The sequence below is a fragment of the Lepisosteus platostomus genome, chromosome 13 (genome assembly GCF_059453375.1).
Source record: "Lepisosteus platostomus isolate fLepPlt1 chromosome 13, fLepPlt1.hap1, whole genome shotgun sequence".
In the NCBI taxonomy this organism is placed as follows: Eukaryota; Metazoa; Chordata; class Actinopteri; order Semionotiformes; family Lepisosteidae; genus Lepisosteus; species Lepisosteus platostomus.
The window spans coordinates 16857403-16882776 of NC_142623.1; the positions used below are offsets into that span (position 1 = coordinate 16857403).

Sequence of the window (25374 nt, forward strand, 5' to 3'; positions counted from 1 at the left end):
ATTCAGCTTCACCACCTTCCTTGAAAAAGCCAAGTTCAGGGAAACGTCCTAAATAAAAGATGGCTTTCCTTACTCAGCCTGGGGTGTGTCAAAGCAACAACTGCCAAAAGAGGTCACGAAAGACCGCCTCTGATCTTAGCATGGTGTGAACTATACAGAATTCCAAAGCATGTTACATGTACAAAGAATCAGCTGCTGGATTTAATCAAAGATTCAACCCTTTGTAATACATAGAAAAAATGCAGCCTGAAAATGTTGCTAAACCTCAAATGGGGAGAATGTTTTCTAAGAGTTTCTGTGCATTCTGTTCTATTTTGAAATGGTATTTTCGATAAACCTGCGTTGGAGTAACTGGAGTTGGTAAGTTAAGACAGTTGTTGAGGGACTGCACACCTGCCAGAGAAATCTTTTGGTAATCCAGGCACAGCCAGTCAAAGTGAACTTTTTAAACCGATTTATTCATCAACAACGGCAACTATGCACCCTGCTAGTGTTATGGGCCTGTCAGAGTCCTGTAAATAGTTAGAGGGGACAACTCTGAGTGGCTCCCAGGAGCCTCGCAGGCCGAAGAGGTGCTCGAGGAGCGAGACAGAGAAGAGAGACCACCGGGGTGGGCGGAGAGGGGGGCATGCCGTCTCCCTGCGCTGGAGCCGGAAGGAGACCTGGCCCCCAGTGCCCCCATGGGTCAGTGGTTGCGGTGTGGCCGTGCGGAAGGGGGGTTGCTGGGGGGGAGCAGGAGGCGGGTGTGTCACTTGGTGGGAGGGGTGTAAGGCTCCAGGAGCTGCTTCGAAAACGTGTTGACCTTGTCGGCACCCCGCACCTCATGTGGCAGCAGGGGCAGCTTCACGATATGGAAGTCTTCGTACAGGTCCTCCATCTGAAACACACAGGGAAACCCACTCTGAAGAGAAGAAAAGAGGAACAGCCTTCTTGGACTCCTATCCTACCTGCGCACCGAGCTTGCTTGGCTCTGCACAGCTCAGATTGATCTATCTGCGCCTTGAAAGAAGCAAAGCCGTCACAGGTTTCAGACACATGGCTGCGATGCTTCTTCCAGACTCTCACAACCTTTGGTGAAAAGAAACGCCTCCTTTCCTTGGACTTAAAAGCACTTCCTGCCATTTCCTCTTGCTCTCCGAAAGACACTCGGGCGTCTCTTGACTTCTGCAGTTCAACTTTCTACGCTCCACCTCTTGAAGCCACAAACACAAAAGATCGAAATTTAAGTGACCTTGATCCCTGCGAGGAGACAACATTAGAATCCCCCTGCTGAAAGCTTATTTACAAGAAACCAGAGGCTTCCTGCTGTGGCCTAACAGACTCCTGCTTCCTCTAAGATCTAAGAAGCAGACGGTGGCATGTCCACGCAGTTCCTTTTGAAAGCTTTCTTTTTAGTGTTCCGACAACACACCAAGCCGACCTACTCAACTTGCACCTCTGCTTCTTTTCCTATCCACTTTAGTGCAGAGATTGCTAAAACCAGTTCCATCCTGCCGATTATTATTTAAGGATCTTTTGCAAAATTCTAGAACAAAGCTAAAGTGAAGGGCTGCAGCCCTGATGCACAGAAAAGACACCTTAAAAACTTCCAATTCAAGACGAGACTTATTCCTTTCTGTATTTTTCAATCTAGGCCCTGTTTATTGGGACTAATCAATACTAGCAGGAAAACTAGGTAGGGATTGGATAAATACTTTGCTCCTTTTATAAGCATTCGTTACAACATCACAACAGCTGAGGGATTGATTTTCAAAGTCATAGAGGGCCATGGGTCAAGTGCTGTACATTTAAAGATGAAGGCAGCATCATATCCTGTGATCAACGTAATTAAGGATATTAAATAGGATAAGCACCTTCATCTATATTTCTGTCATCTGCTGTATAAAATGAGTGTATTTGGTAACCAAGGCAAGCATATACTGTACATTATATCACTGTTCCATATTTGATGGTATAATCACACACTGATTCTCTGTGTACTACAGGCTGGAGATGGTACAAAATAAATTGTGACGCGTACAGAAACAACTCAGCTGCGATTTGAAATGCTGAACGCTAAAAAAAAAAAGACGAGGCTCGTGATTTCGAGGTGATCGTGGGGTGGAAGGGTTACCTGGTCGAGGTACTTGGATTGGATCTTGTGGCGAGCCTCGCACATCTTGCAGGGCCTCTCCGCATCGGGGAACACCAGCTGGTTGACGATGATGTTGTGGGTGTCGATCTTGCACTTGGCCAGCTCCTGGATGAGCCGCTCAGTCTCGTAGAGCGAGAGGAACTCGGCGATGCACACGCAGATGAACGTGGTCTGTTCCTGGGAGGGGTTCCCCGAGAAAGCGCTCATGAGTCAGGCCAACAGGATCGCATTAACAGCCCAGGGGATATTAAAATAAACTATTTCTTAAAATAAAGCACTTTGCTCTTTAGTTTAACAAACCAGTCTGTACGTTGCAACTAAACGTTATTTTTATTTCTGGCACCAGCTGCACAGATACCCCCTTTAGAGACAGGCCAACCAAAAAATGACCTTTGCAGAGTTTGGAATATTTTACTCTTTCTTGTGAAAAGATGTAGAAAAGAACTCCCCGTTTATTCATGCAGTGTTAAGGTAAGGGATGGGATGTAAGCCAATTAACAACACAAAGCAATATCTTCATGCCTGTACATCAATGTGCTGTATTTAAACCACTTATGGGTTCACCTGGTGGGGGGGAGCATCTGACCCAGTGCAGTTAAGATCTTAAATACACCACCAATCTGGAGTTTCTGGTTTTATAAACCACGGCTTTCAAGGAAAGCGCTCCTGTAGCCACTTAAAAGCCTGTAGAGGGTCTGTAGACACTCTCCTCCAATATGTCCACCCATCTGTTGTCTTAGAAGAATAACTTTCCTGTAAGGCGGAAAGTCTGTGCTAAAGGCAGGGGTGGCACTGCTGTCACTGGCATTGCTCCAGACCTGGCAGGTGATTGGGAAGGGTCAGGAGCTGCTGTTGTCCTGAATACTGAGAGCTCTGGCTGACTGAACACTCCCAACCCAACTCCAGCAGTGCTCTGCCTACTGGGCACTGGATGCACAATAGGCCACTTGGATGGATATCCATTTCACTGCCTTAAGCTGAAAGGACTTTTAGTACCCTGTTAATATCATGCTGATCGGCCGTGCGGTGCAGCAGGAGCAAAGCTTAAAAAAAAACAATCACCTTGGATTTTGTGAACAAAACAAGGCAGACCTCACTGCGCCCCCTGCTGGTCAGCACCCCACTTACCGGGTCCTTGAACTGCTCGCTGACGGAGCGGATCACCGGAAGGGTCTCCTCCAGCTTGGAGGCCAGCTGATCTGCGTTCATGTCACCCAGGCCCAGCATGTTGCACATCTGGAGACAAAACAAAAAGAAGCAAAACTCAACAGAGTACTCTCTCTTACCCACTTTAACACCCCTCCGCCATCTCATGCTCCTATTTAACGATCACTTAATATACTCTGACCGACTCCTTTCCTTTTCCATCCTGGCCAGACTGGCCTTCACTTCTCCTCTTTCTCTCTCATTTTGCAATGCACAAACGTAAAACATGACAGCTAATTCTTGCATTCCTTACATGGATTTATTTTTTGTGATGGTGAAAAAAAGTTTCCTCATGAACTGCTTTATTCCTCATTAACACAAAGCTACACGTGAATCCATCTTGTGATCTCAAGCATCAGTTGCAACCAGAGCATGTGGAATGCTTAGAGCACGGTTTCGAGGCCAGTCTAAGCTCCCCTGCATTGTTTTGGGTGTGTGGGAAGGGGAGAAAACCAGAATAGTGAGAGGAAGTCCACCGTCATTGAGGAATAACATGCAGACTCCACACAGAAGGACATGTGCCCCAGATGAAAACCAAACTTAGTACCCTGTAGCCGTGTTTCTACACGGTTAATAGTCACGCCACTATGCTGCCCATCAACACTGTAGGCAGTATACTCGGACAATGACCTGGCCCTAATTTCTAGTAAATGGATAGATGGGTTATCAGACTGAGTTGCAGTTGCAGATTTTCTGACTCTTTACAAAATCTTTGAGGGTAAACCTGCTGCTCAATGAAGGGGAAAGAACAAAATACAAAATGCAATTCCCAGTAACACAAGAATATAAGAACATAAGACTGGTTACAAATGAATGATCCAGCCAACTTGCTTCACTGTAGTAAGTAGTTAACTGATCCAAGGATCACAGCCGTCTGTTTCCTGAAAGAAGCCTCCAACAGTGCGCCAGGGTAGCTCATTCCACATTCCCACCACCATGCCCTGGATAAAGGCAAGCCTCCTGTACTTGGATTTCCACTTGTGTGCCTTGGTTCCTCCTTCTTGATATACAATCTCTGCAAGCTTACTTATGAGCTGCCGTGGATAAACCCCCCAAAACTGTCGGAGACTGTCCGACAGTTCCTGGGGATCGTTTTCTTTCCTAGGATACTCAAAGCAACCGATGAACGTCTCATGTGAGTGAGAGGCTGCCTCACCTGCGATATGAAGGGACTGATCTGGTTCTTGATCTGCATCAATCTGCCCAGCCCTCGCTCTACGATGGTGGGGAAGTTGAGCAAGCGCAGGGTGTGTCCTGTAGGGGCAGTGTCGAACACGACCACAGAGAAGTTCATGCCTTTCACTAGCCTGGAAGGAACAGAGAGTGCAGGAGGGGAAATATCACTGGCCTTGCAGTAAATCCCAACTAGAGCAATGGAGCAAAACAACAGGAAATGGTTAGTAGCAGCATTTCAAGCAATTTCTGTTTATGTTTCTCATGGGTTAATAAATGAGCATTTAGCAAAGAGGACGAGATAATTAAACATCTAATGTTTAGCAAAACTGCCACAGTGCTGCCTCTACTTCACTGGGGGGCAAACTGGAAAAACGACTTAATCCTCTAGAAAGTCCCTGACCTTGAGAAATGGAAAATAAATGTTGTACAGAGTAACTTGTTTCTAGCTATGCTTTGGGCACTGTTTACTTTTGGTGCACAATAACAGCACACTTGCCTTTATTTCACTTGACATACATTGCAGCCCATCAACATTTCCTGCTCAAGGTTTAGGTTCACTTTAGGTTCCAGGAATTTTTATTTCTGGATGGGAAAAAGGAAGCTACTTTGAACTGGGGAAACAAAATATTTACAGTAGGGACATCTCGGGGTCAGTGCAGCTCAGGTATGAGTGGCATATGACTAAGAGCTGATCAAAGGCAGGTCAGAGGTGCAGAACAGCCGCCACCGAGAGACATCTGGAAATTTAAGAGAGCGCAAAGCTGTAGCCCGAGAAGATGCTTTTGCAGCAAGATCTGTTAACTAAGCCTCTGATGCAGATAAAGCACAAATGATTACTTCATTACTTGTTTCTTCCACACTAGTCGTTGTTCCATCTTTTTCCTTAATACCGAAGCGATCTTCACAACCTGGGTCAGTTAAGCCATGCAGCAACACTTCTGTAGTTAAGAGACTGGAAAGTCACAGATCTACAGTGGCACGGACTACAGCCGAACAAACGTTGAGGGGCTGGGCAATGCACCAGAGCAGGGGTCACTAGCGTTCTCAAGCCTAAGCTGTCTGCTCCGGTCATTGCTGGAGCAGCCTGCAAACGCGCCCGCCCCAGGGGTCTGACCTCATGACCTCTGCGTAGCTCATGGCCTCGTCGATGCCGGGGAAGGCGCTCATGGCCTCCTGCATCATCTTCTTGCCCATGCTGAGCATGTTGTCTTCCTCAAAGAACTCATCAGGAAGCTCTGCCACACCCAGGCTGGGGTCGATCTCCTGCACACACACACAGAGACCTTTAGCCACAACGTAGCTACAACGTAATGTGCTTTTATTTCTCGTGCTCCCCATTGTCTTGAATACCAGGAGAAGACAAAAAGCACAAGATCATCCTTTTATCTTTCCCTTGGCAACAGCTGTGACTTTCCTGGAAAGTGCAAAGCAAACTTGCGCAACTGGCACTGTCAGAAAAAATATTTTTTAATCAGAAAAAATTAATTCAAATGGGACAGAACATTTTTACAATTGTTATTAAATATACACATGGCCTCATGTCTCCCCCCCCCACACATCAACTTAAGACATCCTACAGTTGGGTATGGGGGTACTGACCATAGCAAAGAGGTTGTCATAGCCTTTGACTTTGGTGGGGACTTTGGAGAACTTCTGGTCGAAGGCGTCCGAGATGTTGTGTGCTGGATCTGTGGAGATGATGAGCACGCTCTCTCGTACCGATGCCAGCTGCACAGCCAGACTGCAGCTGCACCAAAGGGAGAGAAATGTCATCACCTGCAGCTCCTTAAAACTCAGAGTAGCAACAACGCCTTCCTGCAGCAGAGAGGAATATTACGAACGGCCTCCTCTTTTGTAACCTTAACGCCCATCTAGATCATTCACTTTTTTAATAGCTCATTGATCTGATTCAGACGAATTGAAAGTAGCCAGCATATTGGCTTCAATAACATGGCTGGGTAGCTTGTTCCACACTCCCACTACCCTCTGTGTAAAAATGCTCCTGTTCTCAGTTTTACATGCATTTCCACTCAGCACCTACTTGTGCCTTCTTAGGGGTTCAAAGATTAAAAATCATCAGCATTTCTGCTTACTGTTTTATTTCAGCTCCTAGAAGAGAAACCTGTAACCCATTGAGGAGAGCCACAGTACTGTAATTGTTGCAGCAGTTTCATATTTTCTAATGAACCAAAATCTCGAAGCTGAGATCAGCTGTACTAGTGAAGCTAATAATGCATCCAATTAAACTGCTCAAAGCTGAGAGAGAATTAAATAGTGGGCCCGAAGACGCAGTGGCTCTCTAAGATCAGGTTCTGCAGACTTCAGCTCTTGAAGGATGTACTGCATCACTTATCAATTGAACAGGCCAGAGTCCAAAGAACAGCTCATGGAAATAATTCCAGGTCTAACAAGACCATTGCACACAAGGTGGTTAAAGGAAAAAGGAGATTATAGGGGGTCTTGACAAACATTGCAAATCCTGATAAAGTCAGGTAAAGTCATTCCTGTACATTATAATGAAACGTGATGAAGAAAGTGCTTGTGAGAAAAAAAAAGACACTTTACACAAAAAGTGGTGGGTGCCTGGGACATCCATATAGTTGAAGGGGACTCCCTGGGATCGCTGGGATCCTTAAAGACAAACCTGGTTAAGATCCCAAAACCAATAAACCTACAGCCACCAAACAAGACTGGTGGGCTGAAGGCCTCCTTTCTCACACCAGTGGTAACAGAAGCGGTTCTTGGTAACTTTACATATCTTTAGATATCATGTTGGCAAGCCCAGCTGCCTTACTTGAGTCACAGACTCAGTCAGCAATGTGCTTCGAGACACAGGAAGCAAAGATTTTCTACAGTGTTCCTGTCTTTGCGTGATTAAGTAAAACCCATCATGCTGGTATTCCCACATGATGAATACAGCGTGTTTTCAAGACTTTGCACTACTAAGGTTTTGGGTCAGCAACCGGAAGGTTAACTGCCTGCATGCTAGAAGTAAACACACTGTTCTGTTCTCTAGTTTTTACAAGCAATCTGTGAACAAGGCCTCCTTTATACAAAGGAGAGGCAACTGATCAGTCTCTCTTAAGCATAAGCACAACATTATTTAACCATTGTTAAATGGTTAAATCAATCTCATTTCTGCTGAAATTGAAAGGAACTCCTTAAAAACATGTGTGTGAAGTGATCAAAGAGGCAGAAGAATGCTTCGTCCCACAGCTCAGAGCTTGAAACAGCACTTCTTTACTGCTGATGCAGAAAACGTCTTCAGAAAAATCAGTCACCCAAAAGAGAACTTTTCTAGTTAAAGAACTTAATATATTACTTTCTTTTCAGATCAGCTGTACACTCTCTACATTTGATAAATGATAAGGCAAAAGAGCTGAATCTTTGCATTACAGCACGTTTTAGTTCTAGCTGATCATCTGTATCTTTCTCTATGGCTGCCGCCTTTGACTTAACAAAACAGGACACCAAAACAATTGGGTAACACATTAGCTAGCAAAATGAACTCACTTTGAGTTAATTTCCTGCTCTCTTAGCAGTAGTGCTTACCCAACTTTAAGCAGATGTGCTCACTGATGCTTCAAATTGCCCCCTTTTCTAAAATAAATGGAGGCTTGTGAAAACCTATTCTAGAATTAATACTGTATTAAAAACTTGTTTTGTGATTGGAGAGCAGGTGTTTCATTGTCAATTGCTTCTTCACGGTTCGTACGCCTTCAGACAGAACAAGTCACGGAATCGGAATTCTACTCTACTCTGCTCCCCGAACCCCTGTATCCCAAAATCATAAAGTGCCCTAACAAGGTAGCGCGTGTGCTGACCATGAAATCATATGCGCAGCTAATTGTTGTCATTGCGTACAGCCAATAAAATATCTTTGTATTATAATAAAACGAACCCCGCAGATCCTGGACAGATTACAGTCATACATTTATCTGTATTTCGTGAGTTGTTTTGTTAGAAAAATACTAATGCATAGGCTTGCGCTTGCCAAATAACAAGACCACTTCATGTAGCAGGTTGACAAGTCAGTGGAATTGGGTTAATTGATTTTAAATAACTTGACTGCACATTTTCGAGTGGTTTCGATCTTTCCAATCATTTGCAGCCGAGAAAAAACGGCCCAGGTTATCTAAGGTGCTTCATTCACGGCGCTGCAAAGCTGACAGTTGTAAATCACACATCCAGGTCGCCCTGACAGCGACGACACAATCAAGGCGCTGCAGTTCACATTAACAGGTGCTTTAGGGATGAAACTCTGCTCTCGTCGGTTTGCGTTTCAGGTTACAAGTTCACATGTGAAGGAAGGAAAAAAATAATAAAACTACAGTATCGTGGTAACAGTACGGAACACAGCAAGACGGCGCAGGCGGTTTGGATTTTGAATGGACTCGGCCGTATTGACGTACCTGCAAGTTGTTTTGCCTACGCCGCCTTTGCCTCCAACAAATATCCATTTCAGCGACTTCTGCTCGATAATGTTTTTCAGCGTCGGTTCTAGCGGTTCAACATCAGGTGCATCTTCAAATTCCTCTTCCATTGCCGCTGCCATCTTGAAACCGGGTCAGTCAGGGTACTGGCGCCTACCAAATGTTATAGTAGGTAGGGGTGGGTGGGTGGACGGACGATCAGGAAGCAGCTATGGGCGCCATTTTGGCTCATCGGCAAAGCCCCGAATAGTTAGGCGACTAATCACAAATTCTCTGGTAGCGGAACCAACATGGAGGCCAAATGTCTACGTCGTGTTTCCTTTTGTGCGTCACGGTATATACCACTTTTCAATAAAAAGGGTGAAGATAGGGTGGGAATATTCCAGAAATCATTATGAATATACTGTATATATAATAATTCAATATTAGTAAGTATAGATCACATTTAACAGTGAGACAGAAACAAGAGAAAAAAAGAAAATTATATTAAAACTGAAAAAGGAGGAATTTCTCTACACAAAGGGTACTGAGAGTGAAAAATAACGCTTTCGAACCCTGTTGTAGAAGCTGATACTACTCAGATTAATACACAACTAGCAACCTAATGGACAGAATGGATGACTGTGGTTTTTGACACAACAAATGCGTCCCCCGATAGTAAACAGGTGGCCATTTTGTTTCTGGAATAATATAGGCACTAGTGTGCATCTGCAATGGATTTATAACACAGTCGAACCTCTGCTGATTTAGATATTACACCCAGTTTCCGTGTTAAACCTGTTCAGATTGGCTTTCTATGGCCGATTTCTTAGGATAAGATGAACTTCTTATCTTCTGTCCCCTAGAGGAAAATGTTTAAGAATAGAGCTCTTCTGTACATTTCTTTTTGGATTTCTTATATGAAGAGACATGCATTACCCCCCCCCATTAGATCTCTGTTAATAAACTAAACGTGAACACAATTTATCAGGTGAAAGTTCAACCGATGATACCTCAATATAAAGAGCATTTTACGGGAAGAAATTAATTTCCGTTTTATGAACATCGTATTTACATCCAGAACCAAAAGTAATACTGCTAGCATTTTTTCATTAATTGGTTGTTTTATTTTTTTTTCAACACAGTAAGATAACATCACATTTATTCGGAATTTCACGCGGTCACCAAATAAAAACACATTAATTTTGGTTTTGCGACATAGTGTTAATTCCAGTACTCTTTAATTATTGGCCCATTTCCTTTCAATTCACGGCCATCCATGGTAACGATCCTGATTTGTACGATCCAATTGGCCCTCTCGTTAAGTGTCGCAAAGTAAATAGTCGGGGTCCTCGGTTTGAAGCAAACAGAAAAGGGGTGTTGGGGTGTCCATTTTGGCTCAAGTTGCTGCATTCAATATTACGGCCAGGCAACTCCAGTGCCTGAACCACAATGGCGCCAGTTTCTCTATGAACTTTGTAAAACCAGAGCAACGCTGTGCTTGAGGGGACGTACTGGAAATCCAAGATGGCCGACGGCAAGAGAAAGAAGAAAAACTTCTAGAAAAAAAAACAAAATTGGCGAAGACCATAATTTTCGTGAGGAATAATACAGAGAAAATCAACGTTTACATGAGTATTTAGCAGATACTCTGGACTGTGATCGGTTTTATCGACTAGTTACATTAACGTTTAGTGGATGTTTTTGGTTTGGTTTCTGCGGGTTCTCTCAGTAAATATATAGTGGGCACCGACAACCGATGTATGTTTTAAACCGTAGGCGGTAAACAGCGATTAAAAGGTGTGTTATTACGTTCGTGACGATAATTACCACCGTGATAACGCAGAGATTTCGATCGTGGCGTAGCTAAAGATACGTCTGCTAACAAAAAAACATCAGATTTAGTCGGAGATTGAGTCTGTAGTGTCGGGTGTGTTTTAAAGTGATACGGAAAAAAACAACGAAACAGTATTTGTCTCAATACCGATAAAAGCCGACCTCTGGAGAGAAAACTAATCAGGGGGAAGTGGGATTAAAAGGAGGAAAACCTTTATTAAAAGAGCGACAAAAATGGACCCACAGCGCAGCTCGAGTTGTAAAACTAACCAACACAGTTGCGGGAGCGACTCCAGCACCAACAGCCCCGGCTCTCCATCCAGCCCTAATGTCGGGGCGGCGACGGGATCCAACGTCTTCGCCAACGACGGCAGCTTTTTAGAAATGTTTAAGAAGAAGATGGAGGAAGAGAAACGGAAGACTGAAACCCAGCAGGGACAGGGCGACAAGGGAACGACGCAGGAGGGACAGCGGACACAGGAAAAGAAGCCATTTAGCGTGACGAGCATTGTAAGGGGTTTGGTAGTTTAACAAACAAGCGAATGTATTGTTGATTTCGGCGTATCTGAGTGGACAGTTTTCTAAATTAAACATATATATGGTGGTCTTGGCTGCGACATTGTTTTTACGAACTACGTTGGTTTTAAATTATTCCAGAAACGAAATCCATACGTGCATATTAAGTGCAACCCCCAAGAGCTTTTTTATTGGCCCGTCTTGTGAGGTTGCCTGCTTTTTAAAACGCTACAATGCTGCTCAATACGTCATTGTCCAGGAGTGTTTTTTTTTGGATAAAAACAGAAAACGTGATGCTGTTTTCCAGTCGGGGTTAAGCCAACAGGACAGGTCGACCATGTGTTCACGTTAACCCTTTCCCTCCCTTCTCTCTCTGTCTCTTGTGTCTCGGCGTTTATGTTAGGGACGAAAAGGCCCTGTAAGCTATACCACAGCTTGAGGGGGGTCTTGGTGGCCTGGCAGGTGTGGTTTGATGAGATCTAACTGTAGGCTCCTTGTTCCGTTATGTAGTGGCCATCATTGCCAAAGGTCCTGAAAGGGGCTCGTGTAACGGTTGCAGTCTTCTGTCCTTAACCCAGGTGGGCAAACGGCGAGGTGGAGCCAAGCTAGCCCTCAAGACTGGAATGGTAGCCAAGAAGCAAAAGCAAGACACTGACGTAAGTGTCGGGGGGAGGCTGTTTGTGGTCTTTACTGTTTTGTTTTTTCTGCAGTGAAAAACTGGAAGGTTTGAGTGCGGATTAGATTATTAGGAGGGGAGTACCTGGGAGTGAGGTGCTTCACTCCTGTATAAAAGGGTACCCAGCGCACGTCGCTTTGGGTCAGAGTGGTGCCAAAATGTCTTCCAATAACGAGTCTGGTTTTGTAGGAATGTCATCCTTGGGATTTTAGGATGCAGGTACTCTTGCAATAGATCTGCACCGATGCGGACAGAAATCGAATTTCATGCGCTTTGCCTGCCTGACTGTGCTGATTGACTTGGTTAATGAGCATGAAGAGTAAGCACCTGCTGTTGGCTGATGTGGAAGGAATTCAGACTGAGCTGAGAAGAAAGGGGTTTTTCAGTGCCCTGTGTTGTCATTATTAGTAATACTAATAATAATTGCTTACACTTATATAGCGCTTTTCTGGACACTCCACTCAAAGCGCTTTACAGGTAATGGGGACTCCCCTCCACCACCACCAATGTGCAGCATCCACCTGGATGATGCGACGGCAGCCATAGTGTGCCAGAACGCTCACCACACATCAGCTATCAGTGGGGAGGAGAGCAGAGTAATGTAGCCAATTCAAAGAGGGGGATTATCAGGAGGCCATGATTGGTAAGGGCCAATGGGAAATTTGGCCAGGATGCCGGGGTTACACCTGTACTCTTTTCGAGAAACGCCCTGGGATTTTTTAGTGACCACAGAGAGTCAGGACCTCGGTTTTACGTCTCATCCGAAGGACGGATGTCTAGTAACTTAGTAATTTATAGTAACTTCGTTAGACAGGTTTGCTGCATAACTTCGCTTATGACTGGACGTACCATTTGAGAATCGTATCCAGTCACTCCTTGAGAGATTCCAGGAAATGATCTTTAAGGATGTGGCTGGCTGTTTTGTTCCTCACACCTGTGATTCTTTAACTCGTTCCTTATTACGCCATAGACTGAGTCTGGTCATGTTCAACACAATTGCCTGCATTCTAAGTCCGTGCTAGAAGTGCTGTTGAAGAACTATATCAAGCTTGGCTTTTTATTTTTGTGCAGGTAGTGGGGAGTGTGAGTTCTTCCTTAATGGAAAATACCGTTGGGGTCCGGTTGAGGTTAACTTATTTTTACTCTTTCTTTTTTCTTCCTTTCAGATTGATACAAGTAAAGGAGACGCATGGGCTAAATACATGGCAGAGGTCAAAAAATACAAAGCCCACCAGTGTGGCGACGATGACAAAACTAGGCCTCTTGTCAAATAAACTCTTGAGCCCCCCGTTCACCTGCCTCCGATCTCTCTGTTCAGGACAGCTCGATCAGCTACCCGTACGCTGTTGCTGGAGGAGAGGGAAAAACAGATCAACTCCAGCAGCCCGGTGTTCTCCTAACACTGCCTACCATGTATGCATAGCATAAAAACCGTGTCTTTCCATACATTTCAGAAAAGGATCCCAAGGTCTTGGTGTAAGAATTGGAATTTTTTTTCTTTTAAATGCAAAAACATCTTTGCTTACTTTGCTGGGGGAACTGATGTAGTTGACTGTAGTATGTTTTTTTTTTTTCCCTGTTTGTTATGGTACTTTGCTTAGCCACTGCAAACCCCTTGTTTTGTGGGGAAGCTAGTCTTTGCCTCATAACATTACTGTATTTTGGTTTGCCCAGCCTGTTTCTCCTCCATAAAATTTAATGTAACTTGAACCCTTGTGGAGTAAAAACTGACGTTATACCACACACGCCGGCTCCAAGTGGTGCTTTTTGTCTCTGGAGTTGTGATGATTTAACAGATCAGCTTGGTTGAAGGGCTGTGGTTAGCATGCTGTCGCAGTGTTGTCTTGCGGTATGGGATTCAGGGTGCAGATGCAGAAGCTAATGACAGACTTTATGTGCATCATCTTGAGCTTTCAAGAAAATGCCTGCCTGGGTGTCGTCAATTCATTCAAAAAAAACAATGAACTTTGTCAGTTTAAATAAATAGGAATTGGGTCTCTTGATTAGTTACTGATGGAATTAATAAAAAAGTGTTCACTCTTAAGCATTGACCTTTTTTTTTTTTTTTTTGCTGGGTTCAGTTTTGTAATGCATCCTAATTTTTTGGCAGTGACCAGGGGGGAGCAGCAGTTAAGGTTCCTACACCCATTACTCCAGAGTGCTGGGGGGTCAGGGCCTATGGTGATGGCTTTAGTCACTCTTATCTGTGGAAACACAAGGAGCAGAATTTCCTGGGTATTGACAAGTATCCCTACCCAGAATCCTCTTCTGCCGCCCTCTCGTTCAGAGGGGTGTTGCCGTGCGAGAAGGATACAGAGTGCTGTGTGTAAGGTGCGGTCCCCCTTCAGGTGTTTCACACAGAAAACACCCCCTGCACACAGTGACAAATTACATGCCCACTGTGTGCGCTCCACTTTTCTCCAGTGATTTTAACTGTAATGGTGTAGCATTGTTATTTTTCATTGGCCTACATCTTTTTTTTTTTTACATTTGTGATGGCTTGTATCCACATGAAATGGGAAAAAAAAATAAAATTCAGTATTTGGATTTACAGTTATTTTGTACTCCTGCTTTTCCTTGGCTTGGCTGTATGATAGGAAATACGTTATGTCAAGTGATGTTAAGTGGCTGTTGAAATATGCTTCTGTCTCTTACGGTAACAATTATATATTAACAGTGGTATTTTCCCCCTTGTTCTTTTCACTGAGTCAGTATTAGGTTTTCAATACAAGGCCACAAAGGCTTAGTTACAGACCTGAACCCTGACATTATTAGTGATTAAACCTCATTGTTATTAAATGTGGAAATCTCCCTTTTGTTTCTTTCGTAACTAAAAACTCTTCTTCTTTAGTTGATGACCTCAGAAAGGTAAAGAAATGTAAAGTTCAGCTCAGAAAATAATTACTTTAATTGGGTGTTTGACCATATATTTATGCATTACAAGATAATACATTTAAGTGTACTAAAGTGATCTTAACCAAGCATACCAGACTTGAGGTAGAGTATTTTCAGAATATTCTGCAACTTTAAGATGAAAACTTTGGGGCCAGCAGGCGTCGCTCACCCTGTGGTCCATGTGGGTCCTAATGCCCCAGTTTAGTGAGGGGGACACTATACTGTAAACAGGTGGCGTCCTTCGAATGAGACGTAAAACCGAGGTCCTGACTCTCTGTGGTCATTAAAAATCCCAGGGCGTCTCTCAAAAAGAGTAGGGGTGTAGCCCCGGCGTCCTGGCCAAATTTCCCATTGGCCCTTACCATTCATGGCCTCCTAAACCCATCTCTGAATTGGCTTCATTACTCTGCTCTCCTCCCCACTGATAGCTGATGTGTGGTCAGTGTTCTGGCGCACTATGGCTGCCGTCGCATCATCCAGGTGGATGCTGCACATTGGTGCTGGTGGAGGGGATCCCAATCACCTGTAAAGTGCTTTGAATGGAGTGTCCATAAAAGTGCTATATAAGTGTGAGCAATTATTATTATTAATTATAACTAAACTTTAAAACTGTATGTTATTAATCAAATTACATACTAATTGATTAGAAATAAGTGATTCATTTATCACTAATGTACAGGCTGATTTAGGGTGACCTTCAAGACTGGCTGGATTTTGGAGGTGCTAAACCACATACAGATGTAGACCAGATGTCAAGGAGATTTAGCTTTTCAGTAGCACATTTTAAACTAAACCCGGAGTTACAGAGGGTTAAAAAAATCTTGAGAATGATTTTACTATTACTGTCAGAAAGACTTTTAATTATCCTGTGTAGGATAATGCATGCTTTAAGCCCTATTGAAAAACACTTCTAAACTGAAATATTTTTCAGACCTGTTTTGAAACAAAATATAAAACCACCCTGTTGGCACCATTATTATAAGCGATGTGTATAAGTATGTTTCATATGTATCATTGGGAGCACTCTCTACAGCTATGCACCAGGAGAAGAAAAAAACACAAAACATAAAAACAAATGGGATATCTTTAGATATATACATAACAATATTTAATATTTTGATTTTAGGCAGCCATAGGGTCTTCAAAATGAAATTCAAGAGCGACTTCTGCTAAGCTGGAAGTCTGGTCTCGTAAAGCAGCAGTTCCAGTCCTGGCCCTGGGGGAGCTACTGTGCCAATGTAGGTTTGCATTCTAATGATGGTCATACCCAGCTCGATTGGACCAATTTGAACTCTTTAGGTCCTGCTCTTGAACACAGACCTCGATAGCCTACATACGCACAAAAACCTAACTCTGTTCTAAAGCTTTAAACATAAGACACTGGTGGCCAAGTCCAGTCCTGTAGATCCACAGTCCTGCAGGCCTCTCAGCTGTCTCAACTATTAAAACAGCCAACAAATCAAGTTTTTTGAGCTCACTTGAGAAATTGAGAGCGCAGTAGATATTATATAAACAGCCCGGGGATCCTGGTGATCTGTCAACACAGAATCACAGACAATGAATAAGCAGGGCAGCAATGTGCAGGTCCAGACTTCCAGCTCTGGCCTGGATCAGCATTTAAAAACACAAGAAGACCCAGTGGTTTGTACTTCTCATTGGCCTGTAACACTGACAAAGATTCCCTGCTTTTCTCAGCACATCATCATCGTTAAATACTGAAGACAAGCTTTACCACAGAGGGCGAATGAAAGAACACAGCATGGAGTCGGCTAAAAAAATAGACCTCAATCACATAAGGCCGGTGCCACATCTCTTGCAGCCATAGAAGAAATAGACTGTCTTTGACAGGAAAGAAAAACAGCAATTGGAGAACAGGAGTGATTCTTTCACTCACTTCTAACTGGATGGAACCAGTTCATAAAGCTGAAACTCCTGTTTTTCTTTGATTATTTTGTTTGTATTCCACTTCTATGCACAGCGGCAATCAGGGACAGAAAAAAAAATCAAGAAATGCAGAGGGCTTCAGAGTAGCTAAAACAGTAAAACGCTCTTGCTCAGAGCCCAGGTTAAGCTCCGTGGCCCAGATGTTATAAGTTTGGGTCATGTTTCAGTAGATTGTGACTGGGGTTCACCATGAAGCATTACACATCTGGCAGAGCTCCCCCTGGAGGCAGGCTGTCTAATGCAGCCTGCCGCCACCTGCAGTGATATTGGCGCCACATACGACTTCCATAATTGGCATCAGCTCTTTCGTCAGGGCTGCAGTTCTCAATGTGCTCATAGACAAAGCGCCCTGGATCTGTTGCCTGAAAGCTGAGCCATAAAAAGAATTGGCAATTCCCAGTCGGATGGGTAGAGTTGATAAAAATGAAACAATTCAAAGAAGAGCAGGAGTCTAAGCTTTGTGAAAGGGGCCCTTACAATAACCATAACAATAAAAAAACGTTCACATTGTCTAAGCATCATTGTCTTGAATAGCTAAATTGGCACTGTAACTCTCTTGGTCAAGAGAGTCACATTTTTAATTGACCTTACCAAAACCACACAGAGAGATGACTGATTGCTTAAAGCTGTCCTTCACCTTTCTCATCTGAAAATATGAACACATGCAGGCTGCACCTTAACTCAACAGCTTATTAAGTGTAATAAACACTTTATTCATCTCCGCTTGTCTGCCCATAGTGCCTCTTCCAGACCGCTGACCTCTTTCCCCCAAGAGTCTGGAATGAAGGTGATCTAGTTCATGACTTCCAGGTACCACATCCTCCAGCTGTAAATGCAGTCTTGGAGGGTTTCTGCCCTCAGCATTGGGCTGCCAAGACCTGTGTGAAGAGATTACCAATCTGAATCAAGTAAATAAGTAATTCTAAACATGGGGTACAATACAAAAGTCCCTACTCGCACCTAGAGGCTCACTGCAGACAGGAGCTCACCCCAGTTTCTTTCATGTTAAGGGGACTCAAGTGTATGCATATGCCCCTACCTTCGAAGGGTCGCTCTTCGATTACAGGTCACCCCCCACAACCCTGTGGTCCCAGTGATCCCCAGTATATGGCTGTGTGGACTGGAGCAACTGGGTTAAAGTACTTTGCTCGAGGAGGCACAGCAATATCCACACTGAGGATTTGAACCCTCAACTCTCCCGTTAGGAGTCTCAAGGCACTACTCACCAGTGTCCACTGTCCCCTCTGCAATTCTCTACACTCCTGGAAGGCTGACTGAATACTCTGAAGCCTGCAGAGATGGAGACCTTTTTTCTGGGACCCTGTGTCTTCCTTAAACACGGTCCTGGTCAACAAACTCCTTTACTAGGACAGTATTCCCCAGGCCTATAATATAATAATATACACACATGTTTAATAAGCCCAATTAAAAAAGCTAAGCTAGGATAAAACCCAGAAGGGACAGAGACATTTCACTAAAGGCATCTGAGGCACCTCATGATGGGACAAACAAATGTTTCAAGATGGAGACACTGACAAATGTTTATTGCGCCTAATAAATCGGTGAACAGCCATTTCAGATCCAGCGGGCGAACCTCTCCTCTCTTTCCTGATGGAAGCTGGTAGCCGACTCTACCTATATTTAACAACCTCTGTACGAGATCATGACTATCAGCAGGCAGCAGCCTTGGTTAGTCCTCTCCGGATCACATAGTGCTTTAAAATCCAGTAAAACAAACAACTACAATGAAAACTGACAAATGGATTTCTGATCTCAGCAGGCTTGGCTTATGTTCTTTTGTTTGCCTTATTCCAATTCCTAAAAGCCATGCCTTTCCATGCCAGAAACAAACACTTATAATACCAGCTAGCAGTGTCTGACATTTGCAATGATTCCATTCATACAGCTGATTCGCTAAACGTCTGGCACAATCTTCTTATCTGCAAAAAAGAACCAAATAAACAACACATCTTCACACATGCAGCAGGATCAACTGTTCTTTACAGGTTGCTGCCTAATAGCGCACCTCTTACACTTTGTTAGCCATTCTTTATTTTTTTGTTACAAAATTACATTTTGCATACTTCGCGAAGACTGTTCAGCTAGCAGATTCCCCAGCCCATCCTTCACAAAAACCAGCAGTGTCCGAGTGTCTGAATGCGACCCCAGCTGATCCTTGTAGAAAATCGTACTAGATTGTATTAATGTAACATCAGATTTTCTACTGCTTCTGAAGAAGTGTGCAAGGCTGGGTTTTTTCAATTTTATCTTTGCTTCTCTTAGTCAGACCCCAAGGAAACACACTCCACTCTAAAAACTGATGTATATAGAACACAATTACTAAAGAAAGTAACTCCAGCTGTTGAGGCAGGGCTCCTTCAGATTTTGGAGGCTCCTATCAATTATACAGAAATGCACTGCTACCATCAAGGGAAAAATTATGTTATTATGACGAGATATACTTTATCCAGTACTTTACATGACAGCACACTGTGTGTGTGTGTGTGTGTGTGTGTGTGTGTGTGTGTGTGTGTGTGTGTGTGTCCGTCTTCATGCTTATAATGATGTGTGTTCACATTAGGTACGAATCGTAACATTTCATCATGACTAAACCCCCGTCGACTGTAAGTCTGTGCACATTCTGCAGTGTCGGACACCGTCACAAACTCTAAACCCCAGTTCCAGCTGAGCTCTGTAGCTTCTAGGTGCTGTCACTGCACAATGTAATAGATCTGTCATACCCATGATCATTTGAGTGCAGCTTGGGATTATGAGGTAGGAAATTACCTCATAATTACAAGGTAATTGTCTCATAATTACAAGAGACCACATGAAATATATTTTTCCTTGATGGCAGCCATGCGCTTCTGTACAATTAGCACCTGATTAAGACAGAGAAAACAGCTGACATGATTTCTTATCCACTTAATGAGCCCAATTAAGTCATTCAGGTCTGAGATGGAATGCGAAACTGACACAAATGTGCCATGGGGGTGGAAATCCCCCCCCCCAGCTGTGTGTATTTCACAGAGGCCCGGCTGCTGTTAGGTCCAGGCTAACTAGTTAACACACCAACACGTGATTGTGCTGTTGTGTTGCGTTGGCAATATACCGAAGAAAATGATTACCATGTGATCCAGTGCTTAGTGCACCATATAACAGCACAGTATTAATGCATTTTTATTGAAATGTGGAAACGCATGGTAGTTTTAATCCTCAATCAGCCTTTAAAAATGTGGAGTCACTTCTGCCTTGCAAACAGGCAAGAATAACCAGAATAATTCCCCGCATTTTAAGAGTAAAGAACAGCTAACAAGTACAAAGGTGCACAAAATTTGAGGCTTGAAGTCATGACTGAGCTGAAAAAAAAAAAAACCTGACATGAAACACAATACTGACTGCAGACTCAGTCAGCTCTGTAAAAGACCAGCTGATTCCATGGCATAAGCTTCTCAAAGGTTTGTCAGCCCCCCAGAAATGAACAGGAAACACAAAACAGCAGCTTAAGGTTATTATTAACCCCCCCCCCCCCCAGAAAACAAACCCTCTAATGAACAGGATCGCTTTGGTGGCATACTCTGATGAGAGTAAAAAAGAATTAACTGTGATCAAATTCCCACACCGCTCTCACAAAGTGCTTTCTGCTTTCTGTGCAATAGAAAAGGAGTGGGAGGACCTTGAAAGACCCCCGCCTTTCCCTCTGATACCCTTCTCAATTCCCCCGCCCATCTGCAGAATCCAGCTGTGCTCCCACAGCTGTTTAGGAAGAGGCTGGGAACAGGTGGGACACAAGGCAAGTCAGCCCTTGACAAGGAGGAGAGCTCTGCTTTGAGTTTGTCTGCGATCACCCCCTCTAGTAATGATGATTACAGTTACAATGTACTGTATTTGGACGAAGCCTTTCATCCCACGGGGCTTTGCATAAATGAGGACTCATCTAAAGACTCACTTCACCAGCCACAGAAGTGCGGGTCACCGCTAGGGGACACAAGGCAGCTATGCTGCACCAGCAGCCCCAGACCACAGCAGATCAGGGGGAGAAAGGAGAAACTGCTTCCCCAGCTGACTTACGGGGGATCTTTAGAGAGGCCAGACTGCGCGCACCCATAGTGGAATGACACTAGCTAACACCCCCGTATCCTCCTTGGCACTTTGTTATGGGGCCTAGGCTTGACGTCACTTAGAAACAGGTTAAATTTAAACCTTCCCTTCCTGTTAAAGCCCAGTCCAGGTTGTTAAATTTTCAAAGGTGCGCATCAAGCTTAACAAACATAGGCATGAAAAAAACCTATACACACTGTAAATGGACATAAGAGTTGGGACAGGTTCTGCAAGAACCCTTCTTCCACCTTGCTTACCAAAAAAAAAATCTGACGAAATGTTGAGTTACTCCTACTCTGTGCTACTCGGGTGACAGAAATAAAAGTTTATACTACAACTGAGCAGCCTCACCACCCCCAAGCAGAAGGTAAAACACCAAGGTTTCAGCTGCACCTGTATTCCACTCACATTCACTGAAAGCCTCTCCACTGATCTTCTTGCCCTCACCACAAGCAGGAACTTACGAAGAAAGCAGTGCGATGCGCCAGTGCGGATTTAAAGAGGAGTTTAGGGAGGCATCTGCGTGACTTGTGTGCTTAATGCATCACACAGGGCATGAGGATAAAGGCGCCTGGCCTCTTTGTTGAAGCTGATCTCCCCTCGGGGATCCTTCCAAGAAAGCATGCGGGTCTCAGATCAAAATCAAAACCTCCTCTTTTTTTGTCTCCTATCTCCTTCTCTCCAATCCCATTAACCCATGGAGACCGGATCCGTTTCCCAGTCCGTCCCGGATCTGCTGGGCGCACGAGACCTCAAAGCAGGATGCAGGCAAAGAAGAGGAGGCGCCCTCCCCAGTGCTCTCTGCAGAGCCAGGTACTTGCGGGTCAAAGGGGCTCTCGCCCACTTCATACCGGCTTTGCCCACAACAGCCCAGCCCTCTCCCCTCCCACCCCCCATCCCTGCCCTCCCCAGTACCCTCGTCACCCCCTCCCCTGGGTAGCTCGGTCCCCCCGAAGCAGCGCTATCAACGGGCGTGCGTGGCGGTGGGTGGGGGTGGTCACAGCTCAGTTAGCCTCGTAGGAGGAGAGGAGGGCCGCGTCCACGGGCTCCATGCAGGAGGGGCAGGTGAACGACCTCATGAGCCAGTTGTCGATGCAGTCCACGTGGTAGATGTGCAGGCAGGGCAGGAATCGGATGGGATCTCCGTATTCAAAGTCCATCATGCAGATTACGCACCTGGGGGGTCGGGGGGACGGAAGATGAAGAGAATGAGCAGAAGACCACAGAGGAGATTCAACCAACCTTTTGAATCACAGCGTTTGCTACAGCTTCTGTCTGCTATAGAGTAATTATCGATAGGGGGGGATCTTGCCGGTAAGAGTGCCTCATGCTCAGAGGAGCTTGGGTTGATCCAGACTGTGACCGGGGTCTGTACAGTGGTGACACTGTATGGGCAGCATCAGTGCTGTGTGGGCTTGATTTGGGCAGGAAAGCCCCAGAGCGCCACCAACACACAGAACTCTTCCAGCTGGCTTTAAGTTCTGCAGAGTTTTACAGGAAAACTTATCTATGACTATCAATTCCCAAATTTTTACAAAAGAACTGCTAAGAATTACAGTCATGGAACTTAAGAAATGAACAATTATTTCACTTCGGTATTCTTGGAATTAACATTCAAAAAGAGAACTAAGTAGTAAACTATGAGTATTTTTTGACTCAAGGCTTACTGAATAGTCTTCTGCTGAACTGCTCTAAAGCAGCAGGAATTAAGTCTTAAAGCAGAAAGAAGTCTGCACCTCAAGGGCTGTTGGTTACATCACAGTGTACTTACCTGTGTTGAACTTATAATAGAATTAATTTGATATCTCCAATTGTTTTAGCTTTTAAACATACTGGAGGTTCCCTTTCAACTATTAAACTTTATGATAATGTGAGTTAATTTAAAATCGAGAACAGGAGGGACCTCTTTACCCAAAGAGTGGCGGAAGTGTGGAACAAGCTATCCAGACCCATTATTGAAGCTGACAGCCAGACTTCTTTCAAGAAACATGATGAGCTGGATGGATGAGCTCCTTGGATCAGTTAGCTACTAACTACCAAAGGGGCCAAATAGCGTCCTCTCGTTTGTAATCATTATGTTCTCATTAAAGTAGCTAAAAATCTGTTTCAATCAAGAGATCAATATACTAACTAAGAGCTCAGCCCCACTCCCCAGGACCAGAACTGGGAAGCCCCCTTCTATTTTAAGTTTATTGTCAAGGGTACAAGCATCAGGCAAAGGGGGCGACTCACTCCTTGACTTTCTTGTCGGAGGGCTCGGACCCGGGGTCGAATATGCCCTTAGGCAGGTGCTGGATGAGGCCAATCCTCTGGGCGATGCGAATCTGCTCCTCCTCGGTCAGCTGGGTGGCCAGGCGGGTCTGGCTGGGCGTGGGGTGGTACACTGGCACCTGAGCATGCTCCTGGGCACATGAACACAGCACAGTTAGTCCAGCGTACAGGAGAGCAGGCACAGGGCACAGTCAGAGCCCAGCGTACAGGAGAGCAGGCACAGGGCACAGTCAGAGCCCAGCGTACAGGAGAGCAGGCACAGGGCACAGTCAGAGCCCAGTGTACAGGAGAGCAGGGTTATTTCTAGCCCTTACAATATCATATGTGTTATTCAACACATGAAAATAGAGGAAACGTCTTTCCTCCCCAGGTACTGTGCTTCAAGCCTGAATATCTTTAGAGAGAGGGTTCCCAGCTCTCTTACACCTGCAGTCCTACAGGTTATCTTGACCTTCTCAAAGTCCAAAGAAGTCTAAACTGGAACCATTTCATTCTTCTCTTCCTGTGCTACATTGCAGACAATGTTTAATGAAACAATGTTTGCTTGGTGGTGTGGGAATTCAATCAATAATGACAGATAAGAGCACAAGCATGTTGGACCACTAAAGTCTAGTCTACCAACTGGACTGTAAATATCCTCAGTGTTTTGGAAGAAACGTTTTACAACTAAATTCTGCATCTAGCAGTAGGTGTGTTTCAAGGAATCTTCTGAAGAAAACTGCTCCAGATATTTAGACAGTACATCCAGCAGTGAAAACCACAAACGGTGAAGATATGAACTTTAATTTGGAGTGTTTCAACATGTCAACTTCAAGAAATACAAACAGAAAAAGGCTTAAAGCAAACCATACAAATTAGAGGAGACCTGAATTTTTTTAATCAAATCCCATTATCAGCCCGGTCTCAGCCCAACAGGACGGAAAGTGTAACCCTGCTATGTCTATCAGCTGGTCTGATCAAAAGGAACTAAGAGTTTGAATCAATAGATTCTATTCCCTGGAGTGTTGGTATGGACCTTCTCCTCAGATCTACATCACAATAAGCACAAAGAGTTGTTTTTATCACGCTTGGCTGCACTGACAATTTTATTTTTGAAAAGGGGGTAGCAACACCAAGGCGATAAAACGTTCTTAGTCTTGAAAGCGTTGCAGACATACTCGGTATGCTATTGAAGTCAGACATTTCATTTTAATTTACTTTGTAAATTAAATTAAACCCCTGTAATCAACATGCAACGGGCTCTTAAAGTGTAATAAACTGTCGCAGTGTCTGCCACACAACAGACAAAGCAACGCGGGTTTCTGTGCAGTAAATGTGTAGCACTCTTAATTCTCTCGGGATTCGCGTCTCAAAAAGAGAAGAGAGGCTCTCATGAGAATCGTCTCAAAAGCACGTTTCACGGAAAACCAACAGAAAGGAAAAAAGCCACATTCCCTGGAGCAGAAATAATTGTGTACCAGTTTTCTCGTCTTAACTACACTTCTGAACTACCTAAATAAATACTCGTTAATTCCCTCGCATTCGGAGTTTCAGCATTTTAAAAATGTATAAATTATACAGGCGTTCGTTTTCGTTTGGGCTTTTCCAGACGCCAGCCTGAAGAGCTCTGTTCGACCACTCGTCCTCTCCCAGCGAATCCCCGGTCTGTATTTCACTCTTTCCCCCTCTACTGCACCTGATAGGGCGGCGGTGGCTCTCCGGGCAAGCTGGCCCCCTCCGACTCGTTCAGCAACGACAAGTCGTCCGCACCCTGCGAGGAGAGGCAGTTCCCCATCGAAGTGGACTCGGGTGCACTGGCCGAGAGAGTTGCGGAGGGGCGGCTAAACAAGACCCGTCTTCCCCCGACACCCGAAATATGGGCAAGGAAAGCTAACCCGCCGCTAAATCACGCCTATCCATGAACAACTGCACGCAAGAGAGCAGTTCTGGCTTTTTTTCTTGTGCTTTTAACCGAATCTCTCCTAGCCAAAAATAAACCAAAAAAATAGCCGGTATTTATATATCAGTTACATATCTGATTCACTTTAAGTTAGTATTATAGGATCAGTCCACCCCATGTCCCCTTTGCTCTGTTTACAAACTGCAAGGGCCGGAAGTGACGTTTAGGTGCTTTGTGGGAGTTGTAGTTCTGAACAAGCAAATAAAATAAATTTTAGGGGAATTAGTACTTGACTGATATTACTAGAAGTCATTACTGTGTTCTGCCA

At 44.4% G+C, this 25374-nt stretch overlaps 3 protein-coding genes across 3 annotated transcripts; 1 reads left to right on the top strand and 2 right to left on the bottom strand.

The window, feature by feature from the left end:
• Positions 1 to 439: 439 nt before the first annotated feature.
• get3 (guided entry of tail-anchored proteins factor 3, ATPase) lies at positions 440 to 9126 on the bottom strand. The gene is made up of 7 exons (XM_088603567.1): positions 8929 to 9126; positions 6116 to 6263; positions 5631 to 5779; positions 4497 to 4647; positions 3263 to 3370; positions 2114 to 2311; positions 440 to 877 (listed from the first exon to the last, which is right to left on the bottom strand). Exons 1-7 carry the CDS (start codon positions 9069 to 9071, stop codon positions 749 to 751), a joined length of 1026 nt encoding a protein of 341 aa, XP_088459693.1. The 5' UTR covers positions 9072 to 9126; the 3' UTR covers positions 440 to 748.
• A 1166-nt stretch (positions 9127 to 10292) lies between these two features.
• trir (telomerase RNA component interacting RNase) lies at positions 10293 to 14509 on the top strand. Its single transcript, XM_088603568.1, has 3 exons — positions 10293 to 11274; positions 11859 to 11936; positions 13123 to 14509. Exons 1-3 carry the CDS (start codon positions 10999 to 11001, stop codon positions 13228 to 13230), a joined length of 462 nt encoding a protein of 153 aa, XP_088459694.1. The 5' UTR covers positions 10293 to 10998; the 3' UTR covers positions 13231 to 14509.
• Positions 14510 to 21524: 7015 nt separating this feature from the next.
• On the bottom strand, positions 21525 to 25271 carry rnf11a (ring finger protein 11a). Its single transcript, XM_088603589.1, has 3 exons — positions 24843 to 25271; positions 23129 to 23298; positions 21525 to 22072 (listed from the first exon to the last, which is right to left on the bottom strand). The coding sequence occupies exons 1-3, from the start codon at positions 24939 to 24941 to the stop codon at positions 21901 to 21903; spliced, it is 441 nt and encodes a 146-aa protein (XP_088459715.1). The 5' UTR covers positions 24942 to 25271; the 3' UTR covers positions 21525 to 21900.
• Positions 25272 to 25374: the final 103 nt, after the last annotated feature.

Bases quoted from the DNA above. Each gene is read 5' to 3' on its own strand.
- rnf11a (XM_088603589.1), bottom strand. From the start codon at position 24,941: ATGGGGAACTGCCTCTCCTCGCAGGGTGCGGACGACTTGTCGTTGCTG. The intron at 23,299-24,842 runs GTGCAGTAGAGG...TCATGTGCCCAG, and splicing joins AGCCACCGCCGCCCTATCAG to GAGCATGCTCAGGTGCCAGT. The intron at 22,073-23,128 runs GTGAGTCGCCCC...CCGACCCCCCAG, and splicing joins TCCGACAAGAAAGTCAAGGA to GTGCGTAATCTGCATGATGG.
- trir (XM_088603568.1), top strand. From the start codon at position 10,999: ATGGACCCACAGCGCAGCTCGAGTTGTAAAACTAACCAACACAGTTGC. The intron at 11,275-11,858 runs GTAAGGGGTTTG...TCCTTAACCCAG, and splicing joins CATTTAGCGTGACGAGCATT to GTGGGCAAACGGCGAGGTGG. The intron at 11,937-13,122 runs GTAAGTGTCGGG...TCTTCCTTTCAG, and splicing joins AGCAAAAGCAAGACACTGAC to ATTGATACAAGTAAAGGAGA.
- get3 (XM_088603567.1), bottom strand. From the start codon at position 9,071: ATGGCAGCGGCAATGGAAGAGGAATTTGAAGATGCACCTGATGTTGAA. The intron at 6,264-8,928 runs GTACGTCAATAC...CCTTTGGTGCAG, and splicing joins GTAGGCAAAACAACTTGCAG to CTGCAGTCTGGCTGTGCAGC. The intron at 878-2,113 runs GTAACCCTTCCA...TGTGTGTTTCAG, and splicing joins AATCCAAGTACCTCGACCAG to ATGGAGGACCTGTACGAAGA.